Genomic DNA, 19,857 nt, shown 5'->3' on the forward strand with positions numbered 1-19,857 from the left:
CTTTCTTCTGTGTCGCCAACTGTCTGGTATTCGTCTATCTTTTAAAGTTTTTTCCACTCCTTTCACCACAGCTTCTTTACTTTTTGGTCCTAGTTCATTTTATCAGCCTAACGGGAACCTCGTCTATCTGTGTGGCTGTGCGCTTAGAAATTTTCTCTTCCGCTTTCTTGCACTTTAAATTTGTCAGCACCAGCTCCTTTCCCACTGGGGTCTCTTTCAGGCTCTTTTTTTCTTCAAATGCAACCTCGTCATTGCTTTGGAAAGATTTGGCTGTTACTTTTCGGATGTAATTTATTGCCACTTCTCCTTCCAGTCTGTTTTCATCTTTATGTAGGATATGTTGTTGTATTGTTGTTGACTTCCTCCCTAATAGTTTCATGTGGTTCCAAAATATTCTAGGTGCGGCTTTCCTTTTCTCACGTATTTCTGACAACCAACGTTCAATTTCACCTTTTAGTTTTGCTTGCACCAGTACTTGAACCACATACTTTTTCTCCCGGTATATTTCCTATTCACTAGTTACTTCATCCTGCGGCAGCTGAGCCTTCTTTGCTTGCTTGTGCTCTCGACACGCTTTCTGTCGTTCGGCGATCGCTTCTCGTATCTCCTTGTACCACCAGCTTTTCGGTTTCTTTCTTCCTTTCCAACGAACACGTTGTTTCTCGTTCCGTATCTCTGTCGTTATTACACTTAGAAGCTCACCATATTCCCACTCTTGGCCATTTTCAAAGTTCTTCCTCAACTCTAGTGACTATATTTGCTATTTGTTCAGCGTTAAAATTTGGACTAGCCATTTTGCTCTCCTTGCTCTTTGTCAAAATGATGCGCTTATGGTCACTCCCTATGCTGCTAAACCCTTCCTCATCGATGACCATTTCTCTCAACTTATCATGAATTCCTTCTGTCATCCGACAGTAATCAATGGTGGATTGCCGGTTTCCCCCTTCCCACGTGATCTGTCCTTCACACTTTGGCCCTGTATTCACGATAACGAGGTTATGTTTTTCACAAAGGTTTAGCATTGTCTTCCCGTTATTCTCGGTATAGCCATCTAAATCCTGTATGTTGGTATTCATGTCACCTAATAGGACAATTTCAGCACCTTTCCCGAAACCCCTAATATCAGCGCTTATGCATTCCACTAACTCCTTATTCTTCTCTGTGCAATTTTTTCCGTTCCACAAATACGTAACGCCCAGCGAAGTTTCTTTCCCACTCATTGTGCCTGATAACTAAAGGTGCTGTTGACATTGTGAGTTTACTCTTTTCCATGTAGCTCCCTGATGTATGAGCATTCCGACTCCCCCTCCCTTTTTTTCCGACGTAGTTCTGTTCCACTCTTCCGAAACATAATTCTCAATAACTGGCGGCTCTTCCGAGTATCTAAGGTGCGTTTTTGTAACAGCATACACCCCTATTTGTTCTCTATGTAACTGCTCCTCAATCTCTGCCCACTTTTCCTTTCTTCTGCGCCCTGTATTTGTATGTAGCCTATTGCATGGCGAGCTCATTTTCTTGCTTTCCTCCTTTTTCTGTTATCGACGGCGAAGCTGTGCTGATGTTCCCCTAGGGGACCATCTTCATTACTATTTATTCTAACCTCCTGAGCACCCGCGGGCCCCCTAAAAAAACAACAGCGAGACCACCAAGTCGCCAGCCCACTTCTCGTGCCAGACTGTAATTGAAGTGGATTCCGTCTCGTTTAAAACCATCACAACTTCGACTACGACCACCACGACTTCGACTCGAGGTTTACTTCGACAACCTCGAAGCCTTTCTCTCGGCTCATTTTCCATATTGCCTTATTAGCAGCCATTAGGTATCTTTGTACGTGACTGTCACCTACAGGCACCCCCGGCACCGTGCACACCACGATCTGCCCGCGCAAGCCGTCCCCCTCCTTCGCCAAGCGATGGGCTAGTCCAGGCCCTTTCCTGTTTAGGACGTCATTTAGCCCACCTGCCACCACGACAAGGTTGCGCACGTGGGCATTTTCCGCGAGCTTTTCTTTTTCTCGCTTCATGACAGAACCAAGTGTCCGCCCTGGAAATCTCCCTACCGCCACTTTTTGTCGCGATTCACCCTCTACACAGCTGAGGCGTGGAGTGCGCGGAGGCGAGCGCCATCTCCTGGTGCTGCAGAAAAGCCAGCGGCACGCTAGCAAGACCGTAACAGCAGCAGCAGCGCCTGGAAATTCGAGAAATGAGGCAAAGAAAGCTTCGCTTTAAATGTAATTGATTGTCCGCGTATAGAGTTTTCAGTAGATCTGCGTGCACTTTCATATAGTTTGGCAATAAACAACAAGGAGGGATGGCGTATTCTAGTTGTCAATGCTCTTGAAAACACTAAGTGTGTAAAATCATTAAAAAAGTTTGAAAGGAATGCAGATTTGGGGTTCGCATTTACTTCCCCTTATAAAGGCAAACCTAAGATTCTTTGGTGTTGGCAACGGTACAACGGTATTTTCAATCATGTGGGCTTTCCTGATGTTGCGGCGAGGCACATGTTATTTATACAAAAGAAGAAAACACATTCATATAAGGCAATCAAAGTCATTGGAAACAAGTGTGGAACTCGTACATTGTTAGCTCGGCCTCCAAGACTTTCTTCCCGCCAAGATTTGCCACCGGTCAGCCCCATCTATGATGTTTTACACAATATACATATTCTTTTAGATTTGTGGTACCAAAAGTGTCGAAATCACCTTTGTCATGTAGCAGAATTCGTTGAGCTGATTTTTTTTAAAGCATGATTTTGTTTCTACAAGAAATCAATATCACACTCTTTCGACTGTATATTCTTTGTTAGATATCGTTTAAATTACTTGGTTTACGGCACATATAAGAGTTGACAAACTTTATCCGGTTAGTTACCAAAGTAGGTGCCCTAGAATAGATGTAGGAGTTGATAACATTTATTATGTATGTGTTCCTTAAGGGCGGGTTGAAAGGCGCTGACGTTCCATATATGATATTACGATACCAATTATAGCGATACGTCAAGCAACCTTTCTCCGTCGTCTTCTCTGTTACCGTCGCCGTGATGCTCCGCTTAAAAACGAAGATTATGTCACGCACTGTATGCTATGGGTGCGAGGAAAAAGGTATGAGGGTCAGCAAACTTGCCTTGGTTGAAGACTGGGCGTGTTGGTATAGCGTATTAGAGGATCGGTTGCGCAACATTTGGACGACACATACAGAAGAGAAACACACACCACAGAGCGCTCTGTGGTGTGTGTTTCTCTTCTGTCTGTGTCGTCCAAATGTTGGGCAATCGAGCCTCTAATATGAGGGTGAGCTGAGAGTGGTGGTAGCATGATCTGCGTCGTCTAAGGGCGCCTGACCTTCTCCCGTAGCGTGGCCGTGGCTGCGCATGACTCTCCACGCGGCTGATCGCATACGCGTTTCGCATGTTTCAGCTTAGAGGCTACAGGAGGCGGGTGCCTAGGCGGGGCAAGTCGAGGTAGTGGTGGCTTCTTTAGCACCGTGTTCCTACGCCCCTGGTGTTGGTGGCTACGTGTACATTGAAGATGCCTTGAAGTGTTAGCACTAACAGCAAGTTGTTGCGGTCATGAAATCAGATCACTTTCTTCTATTACCTCTATTACGAAGGGTCCACCCAGTACCGTGGAGGCAGCTTGGGCCTGACGGTCTAGAACTTGACCATCATGGAGGGGCCCAGGCAGAAACGCGAGATAATCCACGTAACGAACAAGGAACGTTTACTTGCATGGTTACGGAGCGGTCAGCTGTACAAGCTTTCCCGACGGAGAGCGACACACACTCTAGCTCGCTCAAGTCTGCTGAAGGCTGAATACCTGGGTTGCCAGCTCCAAAAGTGAAAAGTAGCAAGAAAATCGCAAAGAGTAGACAGAAAAGTAGCCAGTTCATGGCAGGTGCACAGTAAGTAGCCAAAATATTTCCAGGCGGCTACCATGGTCAATCACTCAAGAAGAAAACGTTATGTAGCCGATTATGAAGTGCTCCTTTTCCACGTACTTAAAACATGTCTTTGTGAGTAAAGTTAGAACTAGTGGCTCCGTATTCTTATTCGGGAATCGTTATGCCTGCATGTATGATTAAGCAAACGAAAGTAGTTGTCACTGAAGTCTACTACCAGCGAATACGTCGTGCGCACAATTCTCGGTCTGTTGTAATTCGACAATGTATACCTGTGCCATATGTCAAGTTTTCAAGGGCATATCATCTTGTCACGTGGGAGTGACGTATAAAGAACACAGTAGCAATACTGCGAAAGAGGAAGCTAACTTGTATTGGGCGAACCTGTGCCCACAAAAACAGGCTGCACTTAAAGAATGGCGAACACGGCGAACACAGTCGGCGATCGTCAAAATCTGATCAGTGAGTCAAGCGCGTCGGCTTTTATGCATCAGTCGTCGAATGTCCCAGGATAATCGCTGGGACCCAAGTGGCTTCCACAAAAGACTACACCATTCGCGTCGCGCATACATGCAGTCAGATTACACAAGGTTCGGCGACAACAGACAGCGGATAAAAGCATCGATAACATTCAAGAAACTCCCGATACATGTAGGCGCGTCCTGCGGTGAGCGATAACATTTGTTATTCGGTAAAATCGCTCACCCGTAAAAGATAAACGAGTTAACGTGTCAATAAACTAGCCAAGATTTTTAATCTTTTTAGAAGAGTGTTTTAATACAAGTTCTTATGGCCCTATTGTTATGGTATTCTCAGATGCCTTTGCTCAAATTCACGATCGAACCATAATAAACTTTTGTTTCCAACGTATAACTTTCTGAGCAATCAACTATATAAAAGAAACTTTCCATGGAATGATCCAGAAGGTGTTCCTGTTGAATGAATTTCGTCGGTTGCAAGGGGGTGGTCCCGCCCTCCCTTGCAAATACACATGGTTAAGATGGTCGTTGCATATGGTGCTCATAAGAGGTGTAGCACAGCAAACTATACCATTTCATTGTAACATTTTGCTTGCTTTGTCTATACTTCCTACAGGAAAATGTTTTTGTTAGAAGTAGCCAGAAATTAGCCACATAGCCCACCCGAAAATGTTCCCGCCACGAGCCCTCAAAAGTAGTCTATTTGGCTCAGAGTTGCCAAGCCTGGCCACCCCTCGCCAAGAGTCTGTCGTTTGGCGGGGGCGTCCTTTATAGATTCAAATGGCCTCGCTCAAGAAAAGGAGACAGCGAACGCTCTCCACGCTTGCGGCCCCCCCCCCCTCGGTACACGGAAGTCAGTACAACGGATTCTCTAACCACCGCTGGCCCAGCAGAGGGGAAGGCACTGACGCGCACACACAGACACCGCCGACGTATTCCTTGCGGAGTAGGCGAGGAAACTAATGCAGATGCGAAGCCTAATCGTGCATCTCGCTGAAAGGAAATAGCACTGGCAGGCTGCGCAGCCATCAGGGAGTTGCGCGCGTCGTGAGGAAGGAGGCGAGAATGCGCGCACGACGGCTGCCTTTTCGCCGTTGCATTCTCCTAGGCGGTTGTCAATGGTCACGGGCGGCTCGGCGTATTTGAAATGTCCGGGCTTTCGGCGTGGCATTGGCGGCGCCAGGCAAATTGTTCACCCCACAGGCGAGTCATATAAGACAGCCTGCCGGGGGAGGCAGATCCCGGTGGGCTCGGGAATGCGTCCGAAGGGATTGCCCCGGTGGCCATAGCAGAAGGCAGTTAGCGAATCTCTTACGATAGGTGCTTCATTCTGCATCGAGAACACTCCTGAATGCCTTGCATTTGGTACGGTCGAGCTGCAGTCTCAGGTTCACGGCAGGTGTCAGTAGGAACTACACCGAAAACGCAACCACTCAGCCGGCAAGCACAAGGCATTCTCACTAAGCTTCACCAGCCGTATGTCCCCATTTCAATACCGCGCTAAACTAGCAAAATAACGCAGCAGCACTAAAATCTCACCCATGAAACAAAATAAAAGCCATAGTTCAGAACATTTGTCACGAAGAAAAACTATACAAAATTTATACTCATGCAGGTTTTTTTGTGCGTTAAGGGCTTTGACTTGAGCCATCGGTTATACAAGCTTGGGGAGAGCACTATCACAATATTCTAAAATGCTTCTAGCTGTATGAATATTTGTAAATATTTTCCTACCCCAGATGCCGCATGTCTGAAGCGGCCCAACTTCAGTATAACTCCCTGCAGCCTTGCTGCAAGAACTTTCATGAAAATCTTGTAGTCAACATTTGTCAATGTAATTGGCCTGTATCCCGTTACATTACGTAATATATTTGTATCTTTGCCTTTTGGGATTAGTACAGTGTGCGCACGATTGAACGATGAAGGTATAGTCCCCCGCTCGAGTGCCTCTGAAATTACTTCATACAATGCTGTTGCCATATCTGTCTTGAACGCCTTGTAAAATGTCGCAGTAATCCCATCCAAACCAGGGGATTTGCCCGAGCTTAGTTCCTCAATAGCCCTTTCAATCAATTCCATACTAATTGTCATTTCTAATAAATTGGTTTCCTCTTTGCCTAGCGTTGGATTTCTGCCAAAAAGTCATCCTCGTAGCCCGGCACCTTTGGCTCACGACAAGCGAAGAACTCTGTATAGTAACCTTGAAATGCCGTCATGATAACTATATGTTCTCTGAATATCTTACCAGTATATTCTATTTCCAATATTTCATTTCCTCGAGCGCACGCCTTTTCATCTGACAAAGCTCGTTTTGTTGGTACTTCCCCGGCGAGATATTTTTTCGCTCGTGCTCGTATAATTGCACCTTTGTATTTATCCTCCTGTAAGTTTTCTAGTTTTCTTTTAATGACTTGCAGTTCTTGCGACACCAAACCCGGATTAGCTGTTTTGATTCGCACCATGTCTTTGAGGTCCTGCCGCAGTCCCTGTTCATGTTCTTCAGCTTGATATTTCATATGCCCAGCTCTTTCTATTGTGTTCAATTTTACCCTTTGTTTAAATAACTCCCATTTCTCTGCGGCACTGCATACTGTGTCATTAAACAACTGCTCTATTTATTTTTTTGTTTCATCTATGAACACGTCATCCTTGATAAGCTTGGCGTTCAATTTCCACCTTTCCCATTTAAGTTTCCTTTTTTGCTTTTGGCCAATCTCGAAGGTCACTAAACAATGATCACTGATAGAAACAGCATCAGCATCGTAGTTCTGACCCAAAGAGGTGACTTCCACCTCTTGCGAATTGTGCCACATTATTTAAAGAGAATTTGCTTACGCATTCTTTAAGATATGCAACACTTTCATCATTTACACTAGCAGTAGTTGAACGCTGTTCTTGATTAAGGACACAACTGTAGTCACCCAACACAACCAAACACCTCTCACAATCAATACATACTCAATTTGCGAAAGAACAAACTTCTTTTATGCGGCTTTGTAGGAGCATAGACAGAAATAAATCTAAATTTCGCTTCCCCGTAAGAAAGATCGCACAAAGCAAAACGCCCTTGCAAGCAACTTGTAACCGTTTCAATGACAATGCCAACTGAATTTTTAACAAACATACACCCGGCTCATATTCCCACCGCATGGCTCACGAATACATAGTGCCTTAAAGAAAATTTGTCTACAAAGCCTTTGGTCACCTCCTCTCTGGTAACCTTAGTCTCCTGGATCGTAAATAGATCCAGGTCTCTTTCGTGTATTATGCGTTTGAACTGATATTGCTTGCGAGTAGCCCCTGGACCCCGTACATTGAGCGTAGCGACGCGTTATGGTGCATGTATACTAATCATGGTGATAGTAAGCGCGAGCCACCAGTACAACGCTTATCGTGGCGCTACACTGCAGTGGGAATACCGGGGTATTACTTATCGCGTCCCTGACACCGAACCGGCGACGATGACGCCGACCGGACATCGGGGACATATTATGCGTTGCATATTGCAATCACTCAGTTCAGCCCTTGGGCGCGGGGGGGCAGCCACCATTGACCTTTAGCGCAACTACGTGACGTGACGTCACGACAGCCGAAGGAAAAGCTGGCCCCAACTCGCGCAATATGCAACGCATTCTTGGCTTAACCAAGCTAAGCCTGGCCATTTTTTTTTTTACCCTTGGAGCCAGCAACGCGAGGCCACTGACGCTCCAGGCGTTTAACTTTGCGTTCGATGCTGTCCTCCGTGAACTTCGGAATTCCTATTCTGGGATGCTTCCCGCGTGCCGTGGCAAAGGCCGTGGTCGCCCCCGTAGCGTCTGCTTGATCTTCGGCTCCAGTGGTCTCGGTGCTGTGGCTCATCTCCTCACTTGCTTGACTTAGGAGCAGTGGCTCTTATGTGCAGCCTATTTAGGTACCACGTTCCTCAGTCGCCTTCGTCTAGTCCCGGCTGTCAGGTGTCGTCCCTCCAGCTTTCTCAGCGTCCGTCTCCCGGGCCTTGTCTTCGCGTTCCTTGGTGTTGCTGTTCGGGGCAGACTTCTCGGCCTCCTCCGCGTCCATTATGTTCTCTTGGTCTTCTGTTGGGAGAACCGCTTTAGTTAATCTAGCGTAGCTCCTTCCACAATCATTGCTTTCGTGTCCGAACGCCAGGCACACACCACAAGGTGGCGTCTGGCAGTCCCGTCGAATGTGTCCTTGCCTGCGGCACCTCAAACATAGCGGGGAACGGCCCGGCGCCTAAAGACGGACGGTGCCACTTCCTAACTTGAAAAGACGATGCAGGTCTTCAAGCTCAACACCTTCCTTAAGTCTCATTCGCACGACTCTCGTCGTGGGCGTCGCATGTTCAAAACCGGTGACGGACCAGTTGTCGTTCTACACGTCAAGGACGTCACCAAAGCTACTCAACGCTTGCCGAAAGCTCTAAGTGTACATTTTGGCTATGTCAACAGTAACAATCTGTCTGCGCTGAGGCTTACGTTTGCATTTTACGAGCCAAGATGGGCTTTCACCCCACCGCGTCATTTGCCACATCTCTAGAAGTGCAAGAGTGTTGTTACCATCGGCGGGTACATCGTGCAATGCCATAACCTCGATTTTGCTGTACGATATCCATGTTAAATTAGTAATTTAGAAAAAGACAACAGTGACCGGTGACACTGTTAATGTCGTTACTGCTAATTTCGACAGTTGTCTCTCGCCCTTTACACTTTTGAGCACGTATATAATTGGTTTGTTCAATGCAAAATAGCTACATAAATATTCGTGGATGAGTGTTGATTCTGACAACATACTACCTTCTCACGACAGCGCTGTACCAGAATAATGAGACCCAAGAGAGACACCATTCCACGCAGCTTTGTGGAACAACCCAAAACTTCTTTTTCGCTTCGCAAAAGCTTATGCAATATTTCTGGGAAATTAACTAATGTGTCAGTGTACCGGCACATGTAAGTAAAGAGGCGTGTGTGCCACATCTTACCAAATAAACGAAAAATGGTTACGGAGCCATTCCCGCTGATGGTATGATTTGGACCAGCGGACGATATTGAGGACGCCGGTAAGGCGTTACTGGTGCCTCGTCGTCACGGCGCAATTATAACAATTGGCCATGTCGACTTTAATACCGGTGTCGGTGCTACCAGCAGAGCCAGCTTCAGAGAAGCACGGTCGAATACCGTGGAAAAGTGCAGTGTACCGCCGATTCGAAAATGACATACAATTTTAAAGCGTCGCGTCGGAAAGCTCTTTTGATGCGACGTGATAACTTATATCGCTGTGACAGAAAGTGGCACATTTCTAAGGCTACGACAGAAAATGTGTAGTCCCGACAGAGAGTTCCTATTGCGACGTCAGAATCGCTGTTGCGATAGAAAGTTGGTCCTGCGACTTCATAAACGCTTGTCGTGACAGAACGATTCAGTTGCGACTTCGAAACTCTTTATCGCTGCGACAGAATCTTTCTGTTCCGACGACAGAATTTATATCGTACCGTCAGAATCGCTGTCACTATAGAACGCTGTTTTCACGACTTCAGAACTCTTGTTGTCGCGACAGAACGTTTCTGTTGTGACTTCAGAACGCTTGGTCCTCACGCCAGAATGTTTCTGTTGCAACGCCGGAAATGTCTGTCGCAACTACAGAAATGTCAGGAACTTCTGTCGTACAACAGAAATTTCTGTCATCGTGAGAGAAATTTCTGTAGTTGCGACAGGAATTCCTGTTGTGTCTTGCAACAGGGTATATTCTGGATATATTAAATGCATATGCATAAAACTGCTGATGAATTAGTTCTCCCTATAAATTTTTTGATGTCGACATGCATGTGGATTCACGGGTGTTAGGCTGTGCTGAACACAAAAAAACAGTCTGGAAAAACAAGACACCTAAATATAAATTTTCATCCAATCCTTCACATCTATTGCAGAAAGTATGTGTGCACTTTACTTCTGACAATGCCACACTAAGGAACTTCCACATTGCCATTTTTCCCCGCAGGGGCGTCTGCGTTAGCAGGCGTTTGGTGTGTTGCGACACCACGGACCCGAGCACATGATTGTTGGACCCTCCCGCGTGTAGCCGTGCGCGGCTTAGCCGTGTCCGGGGAAAAGGGGATCCTGGGGGTTGAGCGAATGCCGGGTGTTTGGACCTTTACGGCTCCTCGGCGGCGGCGACACACCCCTTTGGCATCTGCTTCACGTAGACGGCACCTCCGGCCTGACCCGACCGGGGGAAATCGGCAGTCGCCTTTTCCTGTCCTCCCCTCCATCTTTCACTTTCCTATCTTCTTTCTCACAACTCTCCTGTCACCTCCTCTCTTCTCAGTTTTTCCTATTTTTTTCTGGGTGGCTAGGGTTAATCTTGTGTGGTGAGCTATCCTGAGTTCAGCCATATTTGATTATAGTTGCGCTGTACAGCTGGCGTGGGTAGGACTTTCTTACAAGTTCCTCCCTCGCCCCCTTGTAGGACTCCATGGTGGGTGGCTGGCACCGCAGCCGAACTATACAATTTTCCCATGGCACCTTCTCTCTCCAAACCAGATCGCCCTCACAAAAGAGGGCGGACCGATGTCACAGCTGATTTTTTTCAAAAAACCAAAGAAATCTTCCCTAAGTATCACGTGATACACAGTGAAAAGCCAGAAAAACCGGCTAGAAAAATATCTCCGTTCACAGTAGCAAGATGTCTGAAAGAAGCCATAGGCACCAACTATAAAGTAACAAAGCTCGCTAGCGGTGACTTACTGCTAGAAATCCAAAGCAAAGCTCAAGTATGCAAACTTGCTAATATCGTGTCGTTTGAAGGCATCCCCGTCTTAATTTCAACCCACAGATCGCTGAACACAGTGCGTGGGGTGATTTCTGAAATTGACTTTTTGGATATCTCCGAAGAAGAAATGGTAAATGGGCTTTCCGAACAAAATGTCAGCAGCGTTCAGAGAATTAAAATAAGAAAAGACAACAAAGAGTTACCTACGAAGCATCTAATTTTGAGTTTCACTTGCTGCACACTTCCAGAGACAATTGAAGTTGGGTGTACGAAAGTTGCAGTTCGCCCATACATACCGAACCCTCGACGTTGCTTCAACTGTCAGAGATTTGGCCATGGCTCCCAGAGTTGCTGTGGTCGCAAAACCTGCGCGAAATGCGCATCCAAAGACCATGCTTCTGAAATATGCGAGGCAGCACCTCGCTGCGCGAACTGTGAAGGAGAGCATGCTGCATACTCCAGATCTTGTCCCTCATGGAAGAGAGAGAAAGAAATCATTACATTGAAAACAATTGAGAACATTTCATTCAAAGAGGCTAGAAACCGCATCCTAGTTAAAAACAAGTTTTCACTGAAGCCGAACATGAACTTCGCCGATGTGGTGCGACAGGGCGATCCACCACACCGGCCTCCGGCACCTGCCCAGACCACACATAGTGAGGCTGGGACGGAGCCATCCTCGCCCCCGGCGGTAGCAGCTCACGCTGCTCCACCAGCCGCAAAGCAGGCTATGCCGTCCCTCGAGTTGGCAAGCCTCAAGGCCTCTGCCCACGAGGAGAGGTCTGAAAAAAGTGCCGACGTGCAGTCTGCACGACCCTCCAGCGCCTCTGATGAGGTAATGGAGACGAGCCAAGGTGGTTCCGTGCCGTCAACGTCACAGGGACGGCGGAACTCCTTGGATACTCCGTATAAGGAAAACCCCCGAATCACGGGGCGGAAACCAATTAAACGTATCCCGACCCCACACACATAAATCAATATGGCGTTCCTAATACAGTGGAATTGCAGGGGACTCCTAAATTATTTTAGTGATATAAAAGAAATAATAAATTCTTTCTCTCCTGTAGCAATGTGCCTACAGGAAACGAACTTAGGTCCTAAGCATACAAGTGTACTAAAAAAATACAAAGTCTTTCGCCGTGACCGAGAGCAAGCAAACAGGCTCTCAGGAGGGGTAGCCATCATTGTACAAAGTGGCATTGCAGCTCGTGAAGTCAAAATAAAAACTAAATTTGAAGCTGTGGCAGCCACGTTGCTCTCATACAAAACGATTACAGTGTGCTCTGTGTATTTAGAACCACATCTAAAAATAACCTTTCATGAGTTAGAGGACCTGTTCCAACAATTACCAGAGCCCTATCTGGTAGTTGGGGATTTTAATGCGCATTGCAGTTTTTGGGGAAGCGAGAAAACAGACGTAAGAGGACAAATTATAGAAGATTTTATTTTAAGCAATAATGTTTGTTTGTTGAATTCTGGCAAATCAACATACTGCTCCCCAAGCTCAGGAAAGATGAGCTGTATTGATTTATCTTTTAGTTCACCTTGTATTTTTCACGATTTTAAATGGGACGTCATAGATAACCTATGTGGAAGCGATCATCTACCAGTCATAATCACTCTTCCATCCTCACCTGCAATCATTCCAAACAAACCACGACGATGGAAGCTCCAAGCAGCTGACTGGACACTGTTTAGAGAAAAAGCCAATCTAGATGAAGTCTTTTCTGAAGACCTTAGTGTCGATGATCTCAATGAACAACTCACAACCTGTATTTTAGCCGCTGCCCGTTTAGCTATCCCCCAGACTTCAGGAGTGGTGAGACAAAATCACAAGGTGTGGTGGACTCGGGAATGCAAAGAAGCAAAGCGAAAACAAAATAAAGCCTGGGGTGTCCTTCGCCGATATCCCACTCAGGACAACCTCCTAATCTTTAAAAAGGCACGAGCTAAAGCACGATACGTCCGCCGGAATGCCGAAAAGACGTCATGGCAAGCATACGTTTCATCAATAAAAAGCACAGTCACATAAAAAAAAAATGTGGGAGCAGGTACGTAAGCTCCATGGTAGCTACTCAACATTTACAATTCCTCTCCTGACAACCCCTGGCATCCAAACAAGTATAGAGCAACAGGCCAACATATTAGGAGAACATTTCGCTGCAGTCTCTAGTTCTTCACACTACACTGAGTCATTCTTAAAATATAAGAACGTGGCTGAAAAGCAAAGGCTTCCGATTAGTGGCAGCACAAATGAGCCGTGTAATAGTTTAATCACTCATCAAGAAATCACTAGAGTACTGTCTGCCTGGAAACAAACTGCACCAGGGCCCGATGAAATTCATTATGAAATGCTGGCACATCTTTCCGAATCCGCTATAAATGCACTTCTGAATTTTTTTTAATAAGATACTGTAAGAAGGGAAAATACCGGAGGCCTGGAAAAAAGCTATTATTGTATCCTTTTTGAAAACCGGAAAGCCACCGACATCTCCCGGTAGTTATAGGCCAATAGCCCTTACCAGCTGTCTGGCGAAATCTTTCGAGAGCATTCTGAATATTAGATTGATGTTTATTCTAGACTCCCGTGAACTACTCGGCATCCATCAGTGTGGTTTTAAAAAAACGTGCTCTACAACTGATCGCCTCATTCGACTTGAAAACACAATTCGAGAGGCATTCATCCATAGACAACACTGCCTTGCTGTCTTTTTTTGATCTAGACAAGGCTTATGATACCACTTGGAGGTATGGCATTCTCCGCGACCTAGTAAATCTGGGCATTCGCGGCAGGATGTTAAACTGCCTGCGTGACTTTTTGTCCAACCGTTCCTTCTATGTGCGCCTCGGTTCAACTCTCGCAAGGAAGTTGAGTCAGGAAAATGGGGTACCACACGGGTGTATCTTAAGCACTACACTCTTTATTGTAAAAATGAATTCCCTAGCACAAATAATTCCGAAATCCATTATGTATTCAGTTTACGTCGATGATCTCCAGATAGCTTGCACATCATCAAGCGTATCAACATGCGAGAGGCAAGTACAGTTAACAATAAACAAACTAGCAACATGGGCAGATAAAAATCGGTTCCAGTTTTCTCCACAGAAAACAGTGGCCGTTATGTTCTCGCTGAAACGAGGTTTACAGGCTGATCCCACCTTACACCTTAATGAAACCGAACTCCCAGTAAAAAACGAGCACAAATTTCTTGGCATTACATTTGACAAAAAGCTAACATTCCTACCTCACATAAACACGGTGAAAAACAAGGCCTCTAGAGCACTCAACATATTTAATGTCCTTTCACGGAAACGCTGGGGCTCTGATAGGGCATGCCTTCTACAAATATTCCGCTCCGTCATACGCTCCTCCTTAGACGATGGGTGTATAGTGTATGGCTCTGCCAGATCATCATATTTGAAACGATTGGACCCAGTACACAATTTAGGTTTACGCTTGTCAACTGGTGCCTCTGGACGTCGCCCATAACCAGTTTGTATGTAAAAACTAACGAACACCCACTTGCCGACAGAAGAAGCATGCTGACATGCTCGTATGTTCTAAAAATCCGTTCCTTGCCCAAACTAATATGTTATCCAATAGTTAACAAATTCCCATCTAGAATATTATTCACAAACAAACCCCAGGCTGTCAGACCACTCCTTCTCCGTTTTGAAGAGAAATTACAAGAGTTGCATGTAACGGACACACTGCCTGGTATTGCCCAGAAACCCGATCCACTGCCACCATGGTATTGCTTGCCTTCTTTTTGACTTCTCGTTAACACGTTTTCAGAAAAAACTAACGCCGCAGGAACACATATTACAAGAATATTTAGCACTAAAAGAAAAATATGTGGAATATACAGCATTTTACACCGATGGTTCCAAAGCTGCACACTACGTGGGATGTGCTGTGATACAGAATAGCTGGGAAGAAATAGTACGGCTGCCGCAATGTGCATCAATTCTCACTGCAGAGAGTCATGCAATTTTCATGGCTGTGGAAAGAATATTACATGAAAACATAGAAAACAGCATCATTTATACAGACTCACTAAGCATACTTACAGCACTTCAGCCTAGGAATGCAGTTCTGCCAATAATCGGTGACATCCTACACAACATAACAGAAGCCGCGAGGCGGCGACAAAACATCAAATTTTGTTGGGTGTCGAGCCCCGTAGGAATCTGTGGAAATGAGAAAGCAGACGAGAGTGCAGCGAAAGCTCGAAATAAGCAAATCAAAAACATAAGAATTCCTTACAGAGATTGCATGAAATTTGTGTGCCATAAACTGAAAGAAAAATGGCAGTCCGCATGGAACAATCAAACGAGCAATAAGCTACGCCTTGTAAAACCCATCATCGAAGAGTGGAAGTCATGTTCACACCAAGAACGTTTTATTGAAGTTGTCTTATGTCGACTCGGCATTGGACACACGCACCTCACCCATACTTACTTGCTGACCAAAACACACAAGCCTGTTTGTGACAAATGCGGAGACGAACTTACAGCAACCCACATTTTACTCTCCTGCAGGCAACTTGAGACATTGAGAAAAAAATATTTTACGCCATTTTACAGCGAACGCATTCCTTTTCATCGTTCATTGATTTTAAGCGAAGATGCACTGGTTGGCACAATTCATGTACAGTGAAAGCTCGTTAATTCGAACTTCAATAATTCGAATTTATGGATAATTCGAACTGTACGATTTGGTCCGGCCAAGCTCCATAGAAGTCTGTGTGTAAAAAAGTCCGTTAATTCGAACGCGAGAAGGTTCCCTCACGGATAATTCGAACTACGCTCGCCTAGCACACGGCCAGAGAAACGCGCCTACTGCTTTCACACAAGGCTGTATTGCCTCCGAAACGGAGAGAACGGCGAGAGAAGGCAAAATCGGACAAAAATCTAACCGACGCGGGGTCAGCCAGAAGGCAGCGGCGGCTGCCGCCTCTCCGTTCTACGTAACCTCCGAGACTTCTTGCCCGTTGCGAATCTCGGAGGCTTTGCAAATCTTGTACAGCTGCTAATGTTGTGTGGAGATGGCACGGCAAGCTCCAAAACACAGCGAATCAAGTACGTCGCAGCTGCGCTTGCAATCAAGAACCAACGAATCAGGGCATTCGCCACCTTCACATGTTCAGCGTCTTTGTCTCGGCAGGCTTCATCGGTTGTGCACTTCTGTTTTCAGCTTAGGAGGTATCAGCCGTCGCGATTCATTGTGATGGTGTTAAGCCTCGGCTAACGTTCGTTTCGGTGGACATCGGTGGTGTGGCACAGTCGGACCCAGAGCTTCGACTTGAAGATGGCGTGTGCCCGCGGCACACGCCATCACTTTCTAACACGCCAAATTTCTGACATGCCCTACTGCTTCCAAATCGCAGTGTACTGTTGCCCTCCTTCACTTTCGTTAGTTCGAACTTTCGTTATTTCGAACTGAAGCGGCTTCCCCTTGCGGTTCGAATTAACGAGCTTTTACTGTATTTAGCTTTTTAAAGAAACCGGTTTTCTTGAAAAATTGTAAAGCCTGACCTTGTTCTCTTTCACATCCAGTGACACACCTCGTCCACCTTCTCATGTCTGAGAAGAACGCTGAGGTGTTTATTTAATTTGTTGGAATCCTCGGGGTCCTCTATCAGAAAAAGACCTTTTGAGGTTACCCAGCTTTTCCCTACATTATACCTTGCTGTTGGCGCGTGATGGCCTTAGTTGCTTATGCGCCATTAAACTCAGCATCAACATCAACAACATTGCCATTTTTGTCAGTAGTCAGACTGGTTGGAACTCCTGTCATTGGAGAAAGGAATAGGTGTCATACCAATGTGCCTTGGCAACATACATGATTGAAATGTAATATGCTCTTCCATGTTATATGTTGATCAGAATTCTTCTACTTGGGCATTGCTTTGTCCCAACAATGTGCACTTTAATTACACTTTTGTGCTCTTTCTGTGGTTTAGCACAAGCAGTTTGCTGTGAATGCGTATGCATATAATGGCCACTAAAATTACTCTGCTTTATATAGAAAATCCTAGTATACAGTGACATTTTTTAAACTGAGTTGTCTTCACAGTAGGTTATGTGTCAAAACGAAATTCCGTGCTACATATATATAGTACACACTACAGAAGCTTGTCGCATAATTTTAGTGCACTACTGTAGTCATCATTGGGTACACGTTGCCGCGATAGCTTTCTGTCGTACAACAACAGTTCTCTGTAGTACAATAGACGTTTGTCGCATTACTTCAGGAACACTTCTGTTATGACATATGGGGGCCTGTTGCAACAATAGGGTTCTGTCGTACACCAACAGTTCTCTGTAGTACAACAAAAGCTTGTCACGTTACTTCAGGAACACTTCTGTTGTGGCAATTGGGGGCCTGTTGCCACGATAGGTTTCTGTAGTATTTCAACAGCTTTCTGTAGCACTACAGAATTTTGTTGAGTAACTTCAGGAACATTTCTGTTGAGACAACAGAGTGCCTGTTGCGATGACAAATTTTTCTGCAGTACTACAAAAATCTGTTGTAGAGCTTCAGCTTTCTGTTGTAACAACAGACATACGACAGAGTCTACTTCTGTAGTCACAGCAAGAAATGTCTGTTGTACATCAGAAAAAGTATGTCGCTCCGTCAGGAATCTGTAGTTACTACAGAAAAATCCTGTGGTACAACAGAAATTTCTGCAGTTGCGACAGGAATTCCTGTTGTCTTTTTCAACTGGGTATGTCTCGCGTGGATAGTAGTAAAGAAATTGAACATATCGGTTAGGTACGATAGTGTGCAGCTTTATGTAAACACTTTAGCAAAATGACTGTAGCTCTGATATCGTGAGAGGTGGTTCAAAACAGACAAGTTTGCTGAAATTCAATGAAGCGGGAGGTAAACGTGAGCAAGAATCAATCTGTTGCGACAGAAAAAGAAATGAAATGGTGAAAATAAGTTTCTGCAACCCTAGTTGTAAAAAAATTGTAAAAGGACGGCTTTTGCTCTATGCGACAATGTATAAGGTGCAGAGCCACAGCTTGTGCATCCCTGTGTGGGTGGAACCAACAGTAAAATTACTTTTCAAGTTGTCCCGTGCAACTGTACTCCTCGCGATTTGTGTCGAACTACCGCCGTTCTTCTTCGCAATAGCTGAAAATGAATAAGCTGAGAAAATGTGGCTACAGAACGTCATGAGCTCCATATCCTTCAACTGACTTACTTCATCATGCCTTTTCATTAACGCAGGACCTCAACAATATGCTAAGGGAGGTCGATGTGACCGACTGCGCCCTCTTTCTTGGCGTAACGACAGAGGAACACATGTTCAAGGACGACATAGCTACAACTGCATTCAAGTTAGTCGTCAAAAGTGTTAGGTACGTATACAATACAGAACCTTCAAAACCTACGGAACCATGCAGGTCGGCGATTCTTGCGGCACCTACCTGAAGCAATCTGTCGGGGCAGTTTATGCTCACGCTCGCGTCTCTAAAAGGCACGTACTCAAACTGCATAAAAAGTGCACCGATGCCAACATTTGCAGATCAGAACATTTGCAAAATTTATGAAAGCATAAAAAATTGACGTGAATTCAACAAAGAAAAAATCTGTAATTGACGAGGAATATAATCGGCGTTTTAAAGTCATAGTTTATTGACCACGGTTGTAATTGAGCATTTTCCTTCATTGGATATATCTGGTGCATGAGCTTACTCAGTATTTATGGTGCAGCATGGGAGGGACAGCACTGCTATATATGTTAATGGCGTCTCACAGGCTCTCTCTGCTTGTGTTTTCTCATTGGTGATGTAATACTGTAGTGTTTCGTGTTGTACTGGCCAGGAAAGTGACCAAACGCACATACTGAAACAGTATCTTTCACAATACATCAGCGAGGTACGCAATAGAAAGTCGTGATATACTAGTGGATTCACCAGGATTGTTTATTTGTATACAGCTTGGTTCTTTTATTTCTAGTGTTCTGAGTGGCTGATCTTATTATTATGAGCATTTTCTAATAAGCAGTGTACATTACTATAGAATTTTATAACTGGCAAAACGTGACCGATATAGACCGCAGCGCGCTGAGTAGCAGTAATCCACAGTCGCCGTAGAATTAGCGCTTACGAGCTATACATTAAAAGTGACATTACATGTGGTGATGCAGATTAGCCAAAAATAAGGCATTTTGTTTCCAAGAAACTGTATTCAAAATGGGTTTTTTTATTTTGCGTTTTATCATCGTGTGAAACATTACGAGTAATCGGATACTGTACCCATGTGCACAATTCATAACACCACGTTAATTTCCTAGCTTTTTTACACCTACGCAATGGCGGGTAAAAGTGTAGACCTCATGTGAAAACCGTGCACGCTGTGAGAAATCTATACCATAGTTTTTCAGCCTCCGTAGGCCCAAACATCGAGCAATGATGCAGATCCCCCGCTTTGTTTATTGACTTAACCAATTCTATTTCTGGTGTTTGCACGTAACATTTCTTGTTCCGAGAAAGAATTTGCAAACAATCAAATTGTCCGTTTTCATGCTGAAACCGTAGAGGCGGCCAATGAAAGCCATAGTATATCACAGGAACTACTGACGGAACAGAACTCGATCAGTACAAAGACCTCCTTCCATGAACACGTAGCACTCTCCGGACATTCACCGGGATGTGCCGAACAGCGTCGTTTCTATAACCTCTTCCTTATACAAGCTCAA

At 45.1% G+C, this 19,857-nt stretch overlaps 1 protein-coding gene across 5 annotated transcripts in view; it reads left to right on the forward strand.

Moving 5' to 3' along the window:
• Window positions 1-19,857, forward strand: part of LOC135897103 (uncharacterized) — a 133,498-nt gene that overhangs the window by 97,215 nt on the left and 16,426 nt on the right. For all 5 annotated transcript variants that reach the window (XM_065425676.2, XM_065425677.2, XM_070521384.1 and 2 more), the window contains one exon: window positions 18,384-18,514. In XM_065425676.2, coding sequence (XP_065281748.2) covers window positions 18,384-18,514 — 131 coding nt within the window. The remainder of the gene's footprint in view (window positions 1-18,383; window positions 18,515-19,857) is intronic.

This window comes from Dermacentor albipictus, chromosome 7 (genome assembly GCF_038994185.2).
Source record: "Dermacentor albipictus isolate Rhodes 1998 colony chromosome 7, USDA_Dalb.pri_finalv2, whole genome shotgun sequence".
NCBI lineage: Eukaryota > Metazoa > Arthropoda > Arachnida > Ixodida > Ixodidae > Dermacentor > Dermacentor albipictus.